This window comes from Pararge aegeria, chromosome 8 (genome assembly GCF_905163445.1).
Source record: "Pararge aegeria chromosome 8, ilParAegt1.1, whole genome shotgun sequence".
In the NCBI taxonomy this organism is placed as follows: domain Eukaryota; kingdom Metazoa; phylum Arthropoda; class Insecta; order Lepidoptera; family Nymphalidae; genus Pararge; species Pararge aegeria.
The window spans coordinates 7,078,662-7,095,185 of NC_053187.1; the positions used below are offsets into that span (position 1 = coordinate 7,078,662).

Below are 16,524 nucleotides of genomic sequence, written 5' to 3' on the forward strand. Positions count from 1 at the left end.
TGTGTGCAAAACTTCAGCCCGACCCGTCAAGTGGTTAGAGCTGTGCGTTGATTGATCAGTAAGTCAGTAAGTCAGTTAGTCACCTTTGCCTTTTATATATATAGAAGATAACAGACAGTCGAGGAATACCAGCCATCCACCTGGATTTCATCCCTCACAAATTTCATCCCTACCGTTAAGGAATACCTAGTAAATAATTGTTAAAACAACAATTATTAATTGTAAACTCAAGATCTCCCGAGGATGCTCCGGTGTCGGTGTCAAATTACACCATACAGATACTCCAGCTTTTTGCGGAGTATGACAAATTTTGCTCAATTTTCACACTAAATTTTGGAATTCCGCAAAGTGACGCCTACTCTAACTAATACTTTCATCACTTTTTTAAACTTGGTTTTTTAATAGATATACATAATGTAGAGTAAAAATTTTTTTTTTATTACTGTTACATTTTAAAATTCACGAAAGTTGAAGTCCCTCATATAGATTTGCATAAATCATGAAATACTTTACAGTTATTAATAATTGCAGGGGCTTATTTGAACTTGTTAAGGAAAGCAAATATTTTGCTTGTTGAGCTTTTGACCTTGCACATTTAAAGACACCGAGTATAAAAGCGGCTCATTGTAAGTTTTAGGCATCAGTCGAACAACTACTTTCCCAATATGTACTCAAAAGTAAGCGAACTTACGCAATAATATTCATATTAATTTATCAAAGCCAGCACATAATTTAAACACATATATTTGTTGAGGAAATTTAGAAGTTAAACTTTTAATTTGAATATTTTGAAAAATTGTTGTTTTATTTGCAGATAATCACTTTGAGCGCTGTATTAGCGGTCGCATCCGCTGGAATAGTGCCAGCAGCGCACTACTCATCAGCCGCTGCTGTATCTTCCCAAAGCATCGTGCGTCACGACCAGGGCCATGGCATTGCTGCAACACCCATCGCATACAACGCGGCTCCCTTAGCTTACTCCGCTCCCGTTGCCTATGCCTCTCCTGCCCGCATCTCCGGTCACGCTGCTGTTTCTTCCCAAAACATCGTTCGTCACGACCAAGGACATAGGGCTATTGCCGTTTCTGCCCCTATCTCATACGCCGCCGCCCCTGTGGCCTACGCCGCACCTCGTTACTCCGGCCACGGTGCCGTCTCATCCCAAAACATTGTGCGTCACAACCAAGGCTACGGTTCTATCGGCGTTGCTGCTGTACCTCTCGCATACGCTGCACCTCGCGTTGCCATCTCCCACTCTGCTCCTCTAATCCACGCTGCTCCCATCGTACACGCCGCTCCCGCCCACGGCATCATCGCCGCTCACCAGCCAGAACCCTATGACGTAAGATAACTTTATGAATTATTTAAAAAAAAGCGAGTTGCACAGGTTGGCTAAGATATTAATTTAGACAAATTTTGTTTACAGGCTCACCCCAGCTACGACTTCTCCTACTCCGTAGCTGACGGTCACACCGGCGACAACAAGTCCCAGCACGAGAGCCGCGACGGTGATGTCGTACATGGTGAATACTCTCTAGTCGAGGCTGACGGTTCCGTACGCAGGGTCGAGTACTCCGCCGATGCACACAGCGGCTTCAACGCCGTGGTCCACCGCACCGCTCCCACCGTCCACGCTGCACCAGCACATGGCCTCTCACATTATTGAAAAGATACCAAATATAAATTATAGCTACCTGTTCATAGAAATGTAAATATTTAATTAAATATAACACAATTCGTAAATATAGGTATTTTATTTCTTAAGAATCTCTTTTATCCCAGTCAAAGTCAGAAGAATGTTTTGACTGCTTGCTATAAGCATAGTATATTTGAAAAACAAATGAACTGGACCTCCAATTAATAAGTGTCAAGTACCGGGTGTGTTATGACTGTCATCCAGTAATGAGCACTATCATTACTGGATGAGTCATAACACACCCAGTGACAGTCTTCGTGCAGCAGTACTTGCCTACCATAGCCGATTGACAAGCGGTGTCTTAACTATCATAAGTGGATGTACTACACGAAATAATATAAACAAAGCCAAGAATCAATTTTGTGATAAACCGTTGATCTAAACACACGTAACATAACATTATGTGGCAAACGAAGCTTCCAATTTATTAATCATCATCATCGGCCTATTTTCTCTGCTGGACTAAGGCCTCTTCAATTGCACGCCATCTTGGTCTATTGTTGGTGAGCTGCATCCAGTTCTTCCCTGCAGCCTTTACGATATCAACTTTCCATCGAGCTGGTGGTCGGCCGATTCTTATGTGATCAATTCATTAATCTAAAAATATAACGGATTTTCTTATTCAATTCAAATCCTCGGTCAAGGTTCAACGCTGAAGAGAAAAATTAAATCATAGATTATAAAAGATGCAAATTTTACAAAAAAAAATAAGAAAAGGATTTGAACACTGGTAATTTTTAGAGCATACAAAGACAATACAATCAAAGCGAACAGTCATTATCTTAAAAAGCTATTCTTACCATTGTCAGGGTTAGATAATATCTAGACGTGAAAGCAGAGGCGTGCATAGAGAGTATGCACAGGATATGCAGATGTTATAATCTCCAGTACGAGTTATCAAAAAAAGTTAAGTAAAGGTATTGTAAGAGTTATAGAAAGCCTACCCTCAATTATTTATAACTCGTACTGGAGGTTTTCTCCATTTTATGTCATCTGCATACCATGTGCATACCCTCAATGCACACTACTGCGTCGAAGCCCTCCATTTTATATAACTTTAATGGAATTGAAATACGTTCCAAATCTATAATAATAGTTTAAAGAGAAGTTTTATTTTAAAGCAGATTTCTTTAAGAAAATGTAAGTAATATACCCAAGGTAAATTTCAGTAGTAGTCCTATTCCCGAGACAAAAATGATCCTATCACGGATGCAAGCTAGTTCTATGCACAATTTAACTAAGATTGGATCACCTGTTCAGGATTTAAATTTATTTTACAGGATGGACGGAATTGGATTACGCCTATGCACAAAGTTTTCACGTGGCCAATATAACATTAAGTCACGACCTTTAGTAAAAGCGGGTGAAACCGTGGGAAACAACTAGTCAACTTTAAATACGAAATCTTGGTTGAACTTATAACATTATTAGGGAAGAAAGGGCAAAACTGCATGCAAATAGTTAACAACGATTAAACCGCAACTTTCAAAGGAGCCTATTTATAAAGAGAGGCGATGACCCTGTGTCATTTGTACAACTTAAAGAGAGACATACTTTTATTGAAAAAATACAAATATTTATCCAAATTTTCGGCTGTTCCTTTGAGTTTTTATAATTTTCATTTATTGTAAAACAAAACAAAGAAATGCAAATCGGATCAGCCACTTTAGAGTTTTAGCGAGACATACATTCATTTTTATACATGTAATAAAGATAAAAAAAGATATACAAAGAAGATAGATATAAAATATATAAATAATTAAAATAAGATATATATATCTTATTTTATTTATCTCTTTTAATATTTTATTATATTAGTTATTAGTAGTATGTACTTTAGTGTGTAAATTGATGTATTGTTTATTGCAATTGCGATTTCCCGTCTCTCATGTATTATTTTTAAGTCAATTTGTGACAATTACAATGGCTGTACGTCGCGTCCACTTTCAATTGACTGCAATTTTCATTCAATTTTGGCCTTCCTCAAACATCAACCTATGAGGAAAGCTGAAATTGTTTTGATTTGTTTGCTTTAAAAAGACTTAAAATTATATATTTTCCAAAATTGGTAATTTTATACAATTCCATTTCAACAATGACCCTTTTATAACAAATATGTAGTCAGATTAAGATTAAATATTGTACTAATTACATTTCTCGGCCTCTTCTTAGCAGTTATAGTGACAAAAATCAAAGAGATCAAATATATACAGCAATTTATGGTATTAATATGAATTTAGAACCATATTTTAGTCATCAAACATCATCAGTTAATAATTGCAGATTATTTGTAAAGCACCGTTCAATAACTGAAACTGTCACAACGACATTTGGGCCGTCATATGTAATAAACGATACCTAATAGTATATTTTGCAACAAGTGTGATAAGTTGTCGATTGCCCACGAGAGCGAAGTTGAGTTCCCTCGAGTGAGCAATCGACAACATCGCACGGGTTGCAGATACTATTTTTTATTACAAATGCGGAGATATATGTGGGCAAAAAATCCCAAGTCCTAACAAACGGATGAAAAGTTTAAAAAAAAAGAAACAAATATACTTCAAACAATAAATACAAATTAATTAATATTAATTAACAAAATATAATAAATTTATTTGGAACAATCAATGCGTAGAATTAAACAGCTCAATATTTATTAATTATTTTTACTTTCACAACAATTTGAAAATGTCAAATAGTATCTGCAACCCGTGCGATGTTGTCAACGTCATTTTGCGTGCGACAATTATAGTTTGCGTGTGCTAAGTATAATTTGCGTGCGCCAAGTAAACTTGTCGCACTCAAATAACAGTTTAATTTACGAAAAAACTCACGCCTCATTTTAAAATGGGCAAACAGCTCTTTTTCAACTGCAGCAGCGTGTACTAAGATACTACTTATCCCGCATGAGTAATAAAAAGGATTTAAAAACATATTTTGTTGAACTTATTACTTTCTATTCTAAGTACATACAATTACAATACCTACCATTCTTATAAATGCGTTTACAATTATATTATACAAATTACGGGGGTAATGTCGCGGGCATACATTATTTATACTTGAATAAAATACTTTAATATTAAATAGTAAAATAAAAATAGTATTACTAACTGTTGCACGTGTTTTACGTCCGCGTTTTTTTTTTAAATCCCGTTTATAAAATTCGTTTGTTTTCCTGTGGATAATAAGAAGCCTCTGCTTCTCTCCGTCCTTTCAACGAACTATATGCAAAACATCAAGTCGATTGTTTGCTTAGTTAGGGCGTTAAGTAAGGATAAACGAACACACAAACACACTTTCGTATTTATGATTAAGACCTGTAGAGGTTATTTGAACTTGATAAAAAGGCAACAACTTGCTGGTTGAGCTTTTGACCTTGCTCTGATAAAATCACATACTATATAAGCGGCTCATTGCAAATTTTAGGCATCAGTCGAACGGCTACTTTCTCAATATGTACTCAAAAGTAAGTGTATTTACTGCTTTATTTTTTATCATTTAAGCCGCCTGAGTAACTTTTCAGAACTCTTATGAGAAACTTGAACAAAACTTATTGCTGATTGAGTTTTGGAAGTTAACAGCATCACAGTTATCGGCATCTTTCATTGGTGCTAAGATATTTTACAAATTGTTTTATTTACAGATTATTGCTTTGAGCGCTGTATTGGCGGTTACATCCGCTGGACTTCTGCCGGCAGCGCACTACTCATCAGCCGCTGCTGTATCTTCCCAAAGCATCGTGCGTCACGACCAGGGCCATGGCATTGCTGCAGCACCCATCGCATACAACGCGGCTCCCTTAGCTTACTCCGCACCCGTCGCCTACGCCTCCCCTGCCCGAATCTCCGGTCACGCTGCTGTTTCCTCTCAAAACATCGTTCGTCACGACCAAGGACATAGGGCTATTGCCGTAGCCACCCCTGTCTCATACGCCGCCGCTCCTGTGGCCTACGCCGCATCTAGTTACTCCGGCCACGGTGCCGTCTCATCCCAAAACATTGTGCGTCACAACCAAGGCTACGGCTCTATCGGCGTCGCTGCTGCCCCTCTCGCATATGCTGCACCGCGCGTTGCTATATCCCACTCTGCCCCTCTTATCCACGCTGCTCCCATCGTACACGCCGCTCCCGCTCACGGTATCATCTCCGCCCACCAGCCAGAACCCTTTAACGTAAGAATACATTTTTATACCTACAGAAAAATACAATAAACACTAACAAATTGTTCTATTGTTGTATGATATATGTTCTAATTTATTATTTTTTTTATTTACAGACTCACCCCAGCTACGACTTCTCTTACTCCGTAGCTGACGGTCACACCGGTGACAACAAGTCCCAGCACGAGAGCCGCGACGGTGACGTCGTACATGGCGAGTACTCTCTGGTCGAGGCCGACGGTTCCGTACGCAGAGTCGAGTACTCCGCTGACGCACACAGCGGCTTCAACGCCGTGGTCCACCGCTCCGCACCCTCAGTTCACGCTGCACCTGTAGCGCATGCTCCAGCTCATGTTCTTTCACATTATTAAAACGATGCCAAATATTAATTAAAATAACCTGTGCATAGAAATGTAAATATTTAATAAAAATAATACACAATTTGTTAATAAGTATTTATCAATTTTAACAAAGATCTAGTATTCCCCATTTGTTTTCTATTTATTCTAAACGAAAAGTATGAAAAGTTATTTCGATTGCTTTATGCTTAGGTACATGCTACAGGTTGATTGAAATATAGTTTATCTGCCAGCACGGCTAGCGTTTGATATGATCATTTATATTTTTTACTATTGTTGTTACTTAATTAGGCTTACTTTCAAACAACGATAACTATAATAAAAGTGTTACTGGACGATTCCTGTATATCAAATCTTATTTCAAAATTTAATAGCTTTATTAACGATATAGCCACCAAAACAGATTTTCATATGAGAAAAGATACTTTGTATCCCAGAAAAACGTACACGGGTACCTCTTCCGCATAACTAATATGTCTGCATAGAATAAACATATATTGTTTGCATCTCGGAGATAAATATTGCATAATTTAAAATTAACAAAGAAATCCAACAGCAGCAGTTAATACCTTTTTTTTTCTACAAGAAAAGCACTTTGCTATGATAATATGTTACTATAATTACTAACTGACAAACGATGGATTGGCATTCATTATTTACATAATTTTAACGAACTCTTGTTATATTAATAAAGTTTTTACCGTACTCTCATCGGTACGGACTAGCTATAATATTAAATTCAAAGTGGTCTCATTATTGTTTTCATCTGCTACGATATAAATTGCTTGATATTTTCTCATTTAGTTATTACAACTATATTATGCGGCAGAAGGAGATACGCACAACCCTTGACGAAATTCAAGCAATGCTTGCGTTTCTAATTTTAATAATAATGCAGTCGCATAAACGACTGCATTATTATGTATCTATGAAATTTTTAATCGAAGGCCATATCCAGCATAGGACTTCTATTTATACTTGCGTTTACTTTGCTTTAAAATTGCACGACAATAACAAATCTTCAAATATTTGAATCCGCTTTTTTTTCATCACATACTTGAGACCCCCATCAGAACCGGTTTTATATACTGGCATATTATATAGAAACGGATACAGGTCACCAGGAATATACACACAGTTTCCCTGACCAACTTTAGCCACGGTGGTAAATCTATCCAAAGATAGCGAGATTATATACGCAGAAGTTATTATTGTGCACAAGTGTGTGCGCAAACACGTGGATGCTCTGCATTCCCTCACTCTCATAGTTCGATGAGACGTCTGCTTTGAAGCGACTGGGAGGAGGTCAGGCGAAGTACCGACAGCTTAACAGCTTTCCGAGGCTCGGGCTGAATGCCACCAATTACCAACTTCGGGCCGGTACTAAGAACTTCTTGATAGCAAAACCCAATCCTATTCATTTGCCCAGGATTGAACCCAAGACCTCGTAATCTGCAATCAAACATGCTAACCAAAAGATTAACGAGGCCACCCTGAATAACACAAAAAATGTTTTTTATTTTTTTATTAATTGAACCCTCTTTTTTATCGCAGTGGATAGATAGGGAGATGTTATTATAACATTAAAGGTAGACTACACACTTGTACAGGAAACCCTTTTTTATAAACGATATAGGCAAATTTAGTGTGACATATGTAACAAATGTATTCGTATTTAGATTCTTTTTACCTAATAACTATAAGAAACTCTGTCCCGACTGACTAAAAGACAACCTGCAGCCCAAATAGCAAAACGTAGAAATTGGAAACTATGACAGAATAGTTAGGCTATTATTTACTACTAGGCTGTTTTTCATCCAATCGCAACGAGGGTTGAAATAAGTAAGGCAGTTTGTATGAACATAGTATTATGTAAGTTTTCAAGTTGTATCCAGGAAACTTGGTGTTTGGTTTTTGCTTAAAAGATTCCTTTAACTTGAAAGATAACAGACAGAACAGATCCATACAGGTGAAAAAGGAGGTTTAAATTTTGTATTCACATTTTCAAGTTATACCAATAAATAGGTAGTTATATTATAACGTAGGCCTCCGCTAAAACAATGATCATTGCCATCATTCTTTTTTTTTAGAAATTCACATAAAAACGCCGAGCTGAGATTAGTATTAGCCAATTTAATATATTTCTGTATTTTATTTAATGTGACCGTTTAAGGAGGACAAAATTGGGGATAAAAGTTTCTGGTGATTTTTTTGTCTGCAAACCTACATTTTCAATAATAGGTTCCTGTTAAAGCGATGTTCGCAGGTATTTACGAACGGATGGCATACGAATCTATCTCTAAGGAGGTGGGGGTTGAATAGTTGAATAAAAGTTCTACGTTTTTGAAATTGGCACGAAAATTGTCAACAAGTTTAATAATTTTAAACAAAAACAATAAAACTGGATTCTAATTCTGCTCGATTTTTATGGGAATGCATTTTTATGTGTTTTGACGGCCGAGTGGCGCAGTGGGCAGCGACCCTGCTTTCTGAGTCCAAGGTCGTGGGTTCGATTCCCACAACTGGAAAATGTTTGTGTGATGAACATGAATGTTTTTCAGTGTCTGGGTGTTTATCTGCATATTAGTATTTATGTGTATTATATTCATAACATATATATATGATATAAATATTCATCAGATATCTCAGTACCCATATCACAAGCTACGCTTAATTTAGGGCCAGATGACGATGTGTGTATTGTCGTAGTATATATATTTATTTTATTTATTTATGTATTCTGTATCTATGACATTATTAATTGAAGCGCATATAGGGTATGGGTTTAATATACCTTCTATACCCTTAACTTATCTTAGACTGCATCATCTCTTACCACCAGGTTAGATTGCAGTCAAGAGCTAACTTGTAAGAGAATAAAAAAAACACAAAAGACCGCGCAATGTTGAACTTCCTTTTAAGTATTTACCTATGTCGAAGCTCTTTAAAATGCGATATAAAAGTAAGTAGGTACTCAATTATAGTTTATTTAATATACCAAAGGTTAAAATGTGAAAGAAAGTAATAATACATTGAATATTGAAGTTGACCTTGCCTTAAAACACTTACTATAAAAGCGGCTCCTTGTACGGATTATGTATCAGTCGGACAACAACTTTGTCAACATGTTCTCCAAAGTAAGTCAGGTTTAAAACTCTTTGGAAGGACTCGTTAAGCAATTATTGATTAATGACCTCAAAAGATTTAAATTACAAATAAATCTAGTGTTAAATAAAAATGTGCTGTTTATTTTCAGATCCTTACTTTGAGCGCCATTCTGGCTGTATCAGCTGCTGGACTTTTGCCCACAGCACACTACTCATCAGCCGCCGCTGTATCCTCCCAAAGCATTGTGCGTCATGACCAACCCCACGGTATTGCTGCCGCTCAGGTCGCCTATGCTGCTCCAGTAGCCTACTCTGCCCCCATTTCTTACGCCGCACCTCGTTACTCCAGCCACGGTGCCGTCTCATCCCAAAACATTGTGCGTCACAACCAAGGCTATGGCTCCATTGGCGTCGCCGCTGCCCCTCTCGCATACGCTGCACCAGCACGTGTTGCTATCTCCCACTCTGCTCCTCTTATCCACGCTGCTCCCATCGTACACGCCGCTCCCGCTCACGGTATCATCGCCGCTCACCAGCCAGAACCCTATGACGTAAGATTTCTTTATTGATTATTAAATGTGAGTTAATGAGGTTAGTGCTAAGATAATAATTTGGTCAAATTTTGCTAACAGGCACACCCCAGCTACGACTTCTCCTACTCCGTAGCTGACGGTCACACCGGCGACAACAAGTCCCAGCACGAGAGCCGCGACGGTGACGTCGTACATGGCGAGTACTCCCTGGTGGAGGCCGACGGTTCCGTACGCAGAGTAGAGTACTCCGCCGACGCACACAGCGGCTTCAACGCCGTGGTCCACCGCTCCGCACCCTCAGTTCACGCCGCCCCAGCACCCGTGATTGCTCATGCTCCAGCGCATATTGTAGCCCATCATTGAAACAAAATATAATTACTTCACCCATCTACTTCTAATGATATGTAAATAACTATTTATACACAATAAAAAAAAACAAATCACTCTATCTTTTCATTGGCCTGATACATTCCTAAACATTATATAAACTGTATATAATGTAATAACATATTACATTATATATGTAATATGTTATACTGTGTATATGTAATACTGTAAAATATTTCTTTTGTTCGTCGATCTAGTGTAATCAGGAAATGAATTTCAGGACGTTTAATTTGAAATGTTTGCAGGCAAAAGTTTGTCTTTTTGATTCGACATAAGATTTAATGATTGCCATCTCAAGCCATCTTTGAAAAAAAGGTAAGCGAGACACGGACGCGATACGGACAGCGGCTATAAGCTGACCTTTTTTATTCTTGATAAACGTAAGTTGATGACTATCATGCCTAACGGAAAGCTGTGATTAAGCCTAGATTGAGGCATACCTTCTTATGAAATGTCTTTTCACCTTGAAGGCACTAAAGTTTGAGGCAGAAAACAAAGATGTTGTATGAGCATTCCACACTTTACCCGTGTTTTGATTGACAAATTATAACAAAAAGCGGTTATTGTGCCTCAACAGTCAGACATTTAGCCTCCCGGACATGTCCATCGTTCCATACATACATATATCCATCTATCCATACCTCCATACTCATACTTTCGCATTTATAATATAAGTAAGATGGTACGCATGCATTCGATCGTTGTCCCATATGCCTTACGACTCGCTGTTATCTGTGAAGATTTATGTCCTTTATCTCCGACAATTTTTATCAAATCTTCATTAAAATTACACAACACATGCTTGATAGTATACACTTTCAAATAAAAAAGAATTATCAAAATCAATTCAAATTTAACGGAGGTATCAAGTAAAATTGAGCTAATACAAAACATATTTGAAGCCTGGGAGGAGTCACGTGATGCACTTGGTGTGTTCTGTGACTTATCTAAGGCGTTTGATTGTGTTCAACACGAAACGTTAGTTAGGAAACTACACCACTATGGAATTCAGGGTGTAGCTCTAGACTTAATGAGTAACTATCTACGCGATAGAATTCAGAAAGTCGACGTGAATGGAAAACGGTCTAATGGATCAGTTATGAAAATAGGTGTCCCACAGGGGTCTATATTAGGACCATTTCTGTTCCTTATTTACATTAATGACCTTCCTTACCTTGCCAAGGATAAACAAGGGATAGTTCTGTTTGCCGATGATACATCACTGACTTTTAAAATAAATCGACGTGAACTAGCTTTTGACGACGTAAACAACTCTCTCGCTAAAGTGGTACAGTGGTTTGAAGCTAATAATTTGGTTCTTAACGGAAAAAAAACCAAGTGTATAAAATTCACTTTACCTAATGTTAAACACGTGAAAACCACTGTACTACTTAATAATGAGGAACTGAAACTGGAGGATACGACAGTTTTTCTAGGAATAACGTTAGATTCTAAACTTCAATGGGGCCCTCATGTAAATAATTTATCGAACAGGCTTAGTTCTGCTGCCTATGCGGTAAAGAAGTTACGCCATATGACCGACGTAGAAACTGCTAGACTGGTATATTTTAGTTACTTTCACAGCATTATGTCATATGGAATTTTACTTTGGGGTAATGCTGCTGATATTAGCACTATTTTCGTGCTGCAGAAGAGGGCTGTTCGTTCTATCTACAAAATGGGTCCGAGAGAGTCATTGAGAGATAAATTTAAAGATTTTAAAATAATGATTTTAAAATAAATGAATGAAAGTGTATAGTCAGTACATATTTGAAAATTTAATGTACGTCCATAAAAACATTTCTAAATTTAAGAAAAAATATGACTGCAATAATTTAAACATTAGAAGTAAGAATAAACTTACAGTGCAATATACTAGGTTACATAAAATTCATAATTCGTTTAAAGGAAATTGCATACAATTCTACAATAAACTACCAATTGACATCTTGGAGATGTCTCTTAAAAAGTTCAAAGTTTGTATTAAACGTAAGCTTATAGAAAAGTCCTATTATAGTATAAAGGACTACGTAAACGATAAAAAAGCTTGGGTGTAAATTATTGCTCTAACCAGGTTGCTCTTCTAATAATTTAAAATGACATTGTGAGATGGCGATAACAAAAAAAAAAAAAAACACCCGGCTAAGTTTGTTGTGGGCTTCTTCTTAGACCGGGACGCGTTTGGAACCCTCGTAGCTTTAGTTTTAAGTTTACGAATGTGGTTATCGCCATCATCTCACTACCGTGTAATTCTTATGTACGCATCAAAAGTGCCACCTGTGGGCCTACTTGAATAAAGATATTTTTGACTTTGACTTTGACTTTGAATTGATAAATAATTTCATCATATTTCCCGGGAGAAGCTTATTGTTTATCGAAATAAAAAGTAGCTTATATGTTGACCCTGAATATCGGCTACCACTATACCAAATTTTATTTAAATCCGTTCTGTAGATTTCACGTGATGCCCGGACAGACAGACAGACAGACAGACAAAAATTAAATAAAAATCTGTTTTGGACTCAGTATCGATTATAAAGCGGTCAAAATTTTCAAAATATATCTATTATATGTACAGAAATCTTCCAGTTACAGTTTTATTATAAGCATAGATAAATTGTTTCGATGATCCGATTTCGATCCGGTATTTAACCGAATTTCGGACTATTTAACTGAACAGAGTTGCCTAGGGATAATAAAAATGCGTGTTGAATTATTTTCAACGAGTACCTATCGGATGTATAAGTCTATAATTTTGCTGATGCAGCCTTAGGCCCACCTACCTGTTGAGAATTTGTGATGTTCCTCTTTCTTGTTATGGTCCATTACGACCACCTCATCGTTAAATTTAATTTTAAAAAAAATGCAATAAATAAAACTGCCGTTTGTTCATAGTATTCAGATCTGAGAAAATGACAACTAGAAAATTATATTAATTTCAATAATTTTTACATTTAAAAAAGAAAATCGAACTCAAGCCACAATAAAAAAATTATTATATGTGATTCAAATGCAGTATCTATTGTTAGCGTTGTTATAACATTATTTACGTTTATGATATAATTTAAATATATAAAAATATATTAGTGAAGATCATTATATGGAGGATGTAAAAAACCTATTTAAATAAGATTTACATTATAATTTAGACGATAAATATTGATTATTGAAACAGTTACAACAATAATTAAATAATTGATATTAGTATCCGTATGTTTCTTTCCTCTTTGGTCTATAAGCCGAGAAAAAAAAAACAATGAAAAGAAGAAATAGATGGCGCCAATTATGGATTCAGGCGCGAACGCTCAACGTACTTGGAATGGATATAATTTTAGAAGTATTAAGTTCTAAGCTAAGAGTTATAGTTAAAATAATATTGTATAACAACGAATAAGGAAATAAAAGTGGAAATATTAAGAAAGTTATTTTGAACTATCATTCATTAACCAACACTATTGTGGTAATAAAAAGTTGGTTCAAGCGTTTCCAATTTGGATTGTAACATAAAGAGGGGATGCTATCTACTTAAAAAAATAAAGCGCTAGCTTAAAAATAAGCTAATTCGACATATCACATAGGTACAACACAGCTGATAAAATGGATATTCCCCGTGTTTAAAAATCTAGATATTTACACAAATTATCTCATTATGGTGTCAAAAATCCGGCATAACCTAACCATACAAAAGACAAGATATCGGGGTGGTAAAAGTGCTATTGAAGAGGTATTTCCCTAACTATTCTTTACTACTTGGTTGAAGTATTAATCTAATTTCTGCTGGCAATAGCTGAATATTGCTCCTCAAGAAATGTACTTATGCTTTAATACTGGGACCTGCGGTCAGAGTTATGAAATTTTTATTTTTTATTTTTATTTTATTCATTTATTTGTAATCAACAGCGTTGCATACAATATAATTTTACATTTAGACTTAATGCTAAAATAAGGCCAAATAGGATTACAATCCTTAGCTTGACAATTTACTTAAATGCTATACTTAAACTACTAATTACAACAGGTTTGGAAATTTGAAGAAACTAAACAATTTAAACAAGCTTTACAATTTAACAAGATATTAATAATACAAAAGAGTAGTAAGATAATTACAAAAGTGTGTGTGTGTGTGTTTGTAGTGTGTGTGTGTGTGTGTGTGTGTGAGTGTGTGTATGTATGTGTGTGTGTGTGTGTGTGTGTGTGCGTGTGTGTGCGCGTGTGTGTGAGAGAGAGTATGCATTGATAATATGTATTTATGTACTATTATAGATATTAATATAAATATTATAACTTACACGTTATTAAGTTTCCGATGTAGGCTAGATATTTCTGTTTTTAATTGTATTTTGGATAAGTGAAAAAGATCGATATCTGAGTAAGTTTTATTATAGGTACGTGCCAGGCGTAAAAGCACGGAATTTCGAGCGTAGATTGTATTTGATTTTGGTACACGTAATAGCTGCGGTTTTCGAGGCCTAAAGGAGGAAGCATTGAGTGAAAATGCAGACAGCAGTCTAGGACAGTCAATTCGTCCAGTCAAAATAGCTTGTAGCAGTAGCATGTCACTTTGGTTTCTTCTTAGTTCCAGGGAGTCAATTTTGTAATGAGTACAGGCTTCTTTGTAACTGTTAAATTTTTTGAATTCTTTGAAGGCCAGGTACTTAAGAAATTGTTTTTGTATTGATTCAAGCCTATGAGTATGTATAATATAATAGGGTGACCAAATGTTGCATGCATATTCGAGAATACTACGAACATACGCAAAATACAAGGAAATAGGTTTGGGTCACACAGTTCTAACGCTAATTCATACATCATATTATCTATAATAATAATATAAACCTGCAGAGTTTTTGTTTGTTTGATTACTTGAACGCGATGATCTCAGTAACCGATTAGTTCGAAATTTAAAAAAATCTTCCATTAATCGTGGTAGGCTATAGGCTTTATATCATTACGCTAAGACCAATAGGAGCATAGTACCAATGAAGAATGTTTCAAAATCGGGGGTTTTGGCCGTTTTAGAGCTACCGCTGCGTGCTCTGCATAGACGGTTAAAGTTTGTGCAAACAGTGACAAAGTTGTTTCCATTAAAAGTTCCAAAAAAAGGCTGCGACAACATAGGTCTATATTTTAAGGTTGACTCAAACGCGGACAAAGTTACGAGGGAGCGCTAGTATTATATATAAGGCCACACATAACCCGCAACCAAGCTCAGCTGTGATAAAAAACAATCAAGTTTTCAATAGTTTCGGTCGCTGGTATTTTCTGCGTGAGTTTGACTTGAGGAAAGGCCAAGGAAACCAAGTCTTTGAATTTTTGGCCAAATAATACACAAGCGGTGTCTTGTTACCCTATCAGCGTACAGTCTGTTAATTATCCCATAAAAACTTTTATAAGTTATTCTACACAAAATACCCCACCCGAGCAAACGCATCGCATCTCTCGCCCACATTCTTACTTCGTTTTTAGCTTCGCTCTTCTAATTAGGGTCATTGAACTTTATTAATAGCAGAAATCTGCTAATAGCATTGGCGATGAATCTTTATCATTAGAACAGACGGTAAGCATTTTTTAGATCCTCAACTAGATGATCCATTATATGCTTTTTGTGACGTTGACACAACCGGGAATGTCATTTGTGCATCAAAAATTTTATTTGAAAGTATGCAAAACAGCTTCATAGAACACCTTCGTAGGTCTATGTTTTACGAATGCAAACTTATAAAATCATCTTTAAAATAAACAATGTTAAAATAAAGTGGGTAGGACCTGTTAAAGACGGTAGGACTATATTATACGTAGTACTATTTGGCTCGGGAGGACGGCGGAGAACAACCGCATTCCTTCAACCCCAAAAATGCTGCCCTCGCTTTTGTTTTATCCAATGACGCGACGCATAGTTTTTCACACAAGATGAGCTGCCAAAGAGGCCAGCATCACTCATCGCACACGAAACGCGATGTTGCTAACAGTACATCCAAATAGAAAAAGCAAAAGATCTACTTTTAATTACAAATTTTTTTTATTAAAAAAAAAAGACAAAAATGTGTAAACTTCGAGCACAAGATCGATTTAAAATAAAGGATTGCGAAGGAAAGTAAAATTGACCTTGCTAATTAATAAAATCACCCGAGCAGGTGCTATAAAAACGGCTCGTTGTATAAATTTTGCATCAGTCGAGCAACTGCTTTTACAATATGTTCTGCAAAGTAAGCACTTTTTGTCCTTACATGCGTTAGTAAAAATGAAGTCAATAATGTAACTGAGCGGGAATTTATACTGC

At 36.4% G+C, this 16,524-nt stretch overlaps 1 protein-coding gene across 1 annotated transcript in view; it reads left to right on the forward strand.

The window, feature by feature from the left end:
* The window catches only part of LOC120625985, a 69,736-nt gene that overhangs the window by 37,609 nt on the left and 15,603 nt on the right, over nucleotides 1-16,524 (forward strand). The window contains exons 15-22 of the mRNA XM_039893267.1: nucleotides 945-1,010; nucleotides 1,212-1,342; nucleotides 1,427-1,646; nucleotides 5,596-5,870; nucleotides 5,975-6,190; nucleotides 9,609-9,652; nucleotides 9,737-9,875; nucleotides 9,957-10,189. Of these exons, the coding sequence (XP_039749201.1) occupies nucleotides 945-1,010; nucleotides 1,212-1,342; nucleotides 1,427-1,646; nucleotides 5,596-5,870; nucleotides 5,975-6,190; nucleotides 9,609-9,652; nucleotides 9,737-9,875; nucleotides 9,957-10,189 (1,324 nt within the window). The remainder of the gene's footprint in view (nucleotides 1-944; nucleotides 1,011-1,211; nucleotides 1,343-1,426; nucleotides 1,647-5,595; nucleotides 5,871-5,974; nucleotides 6,191-9,608; nucleotides 9,653-9,736; nucleotides 9,876-9,956; nucleotides 10,190-16,524) is intronic.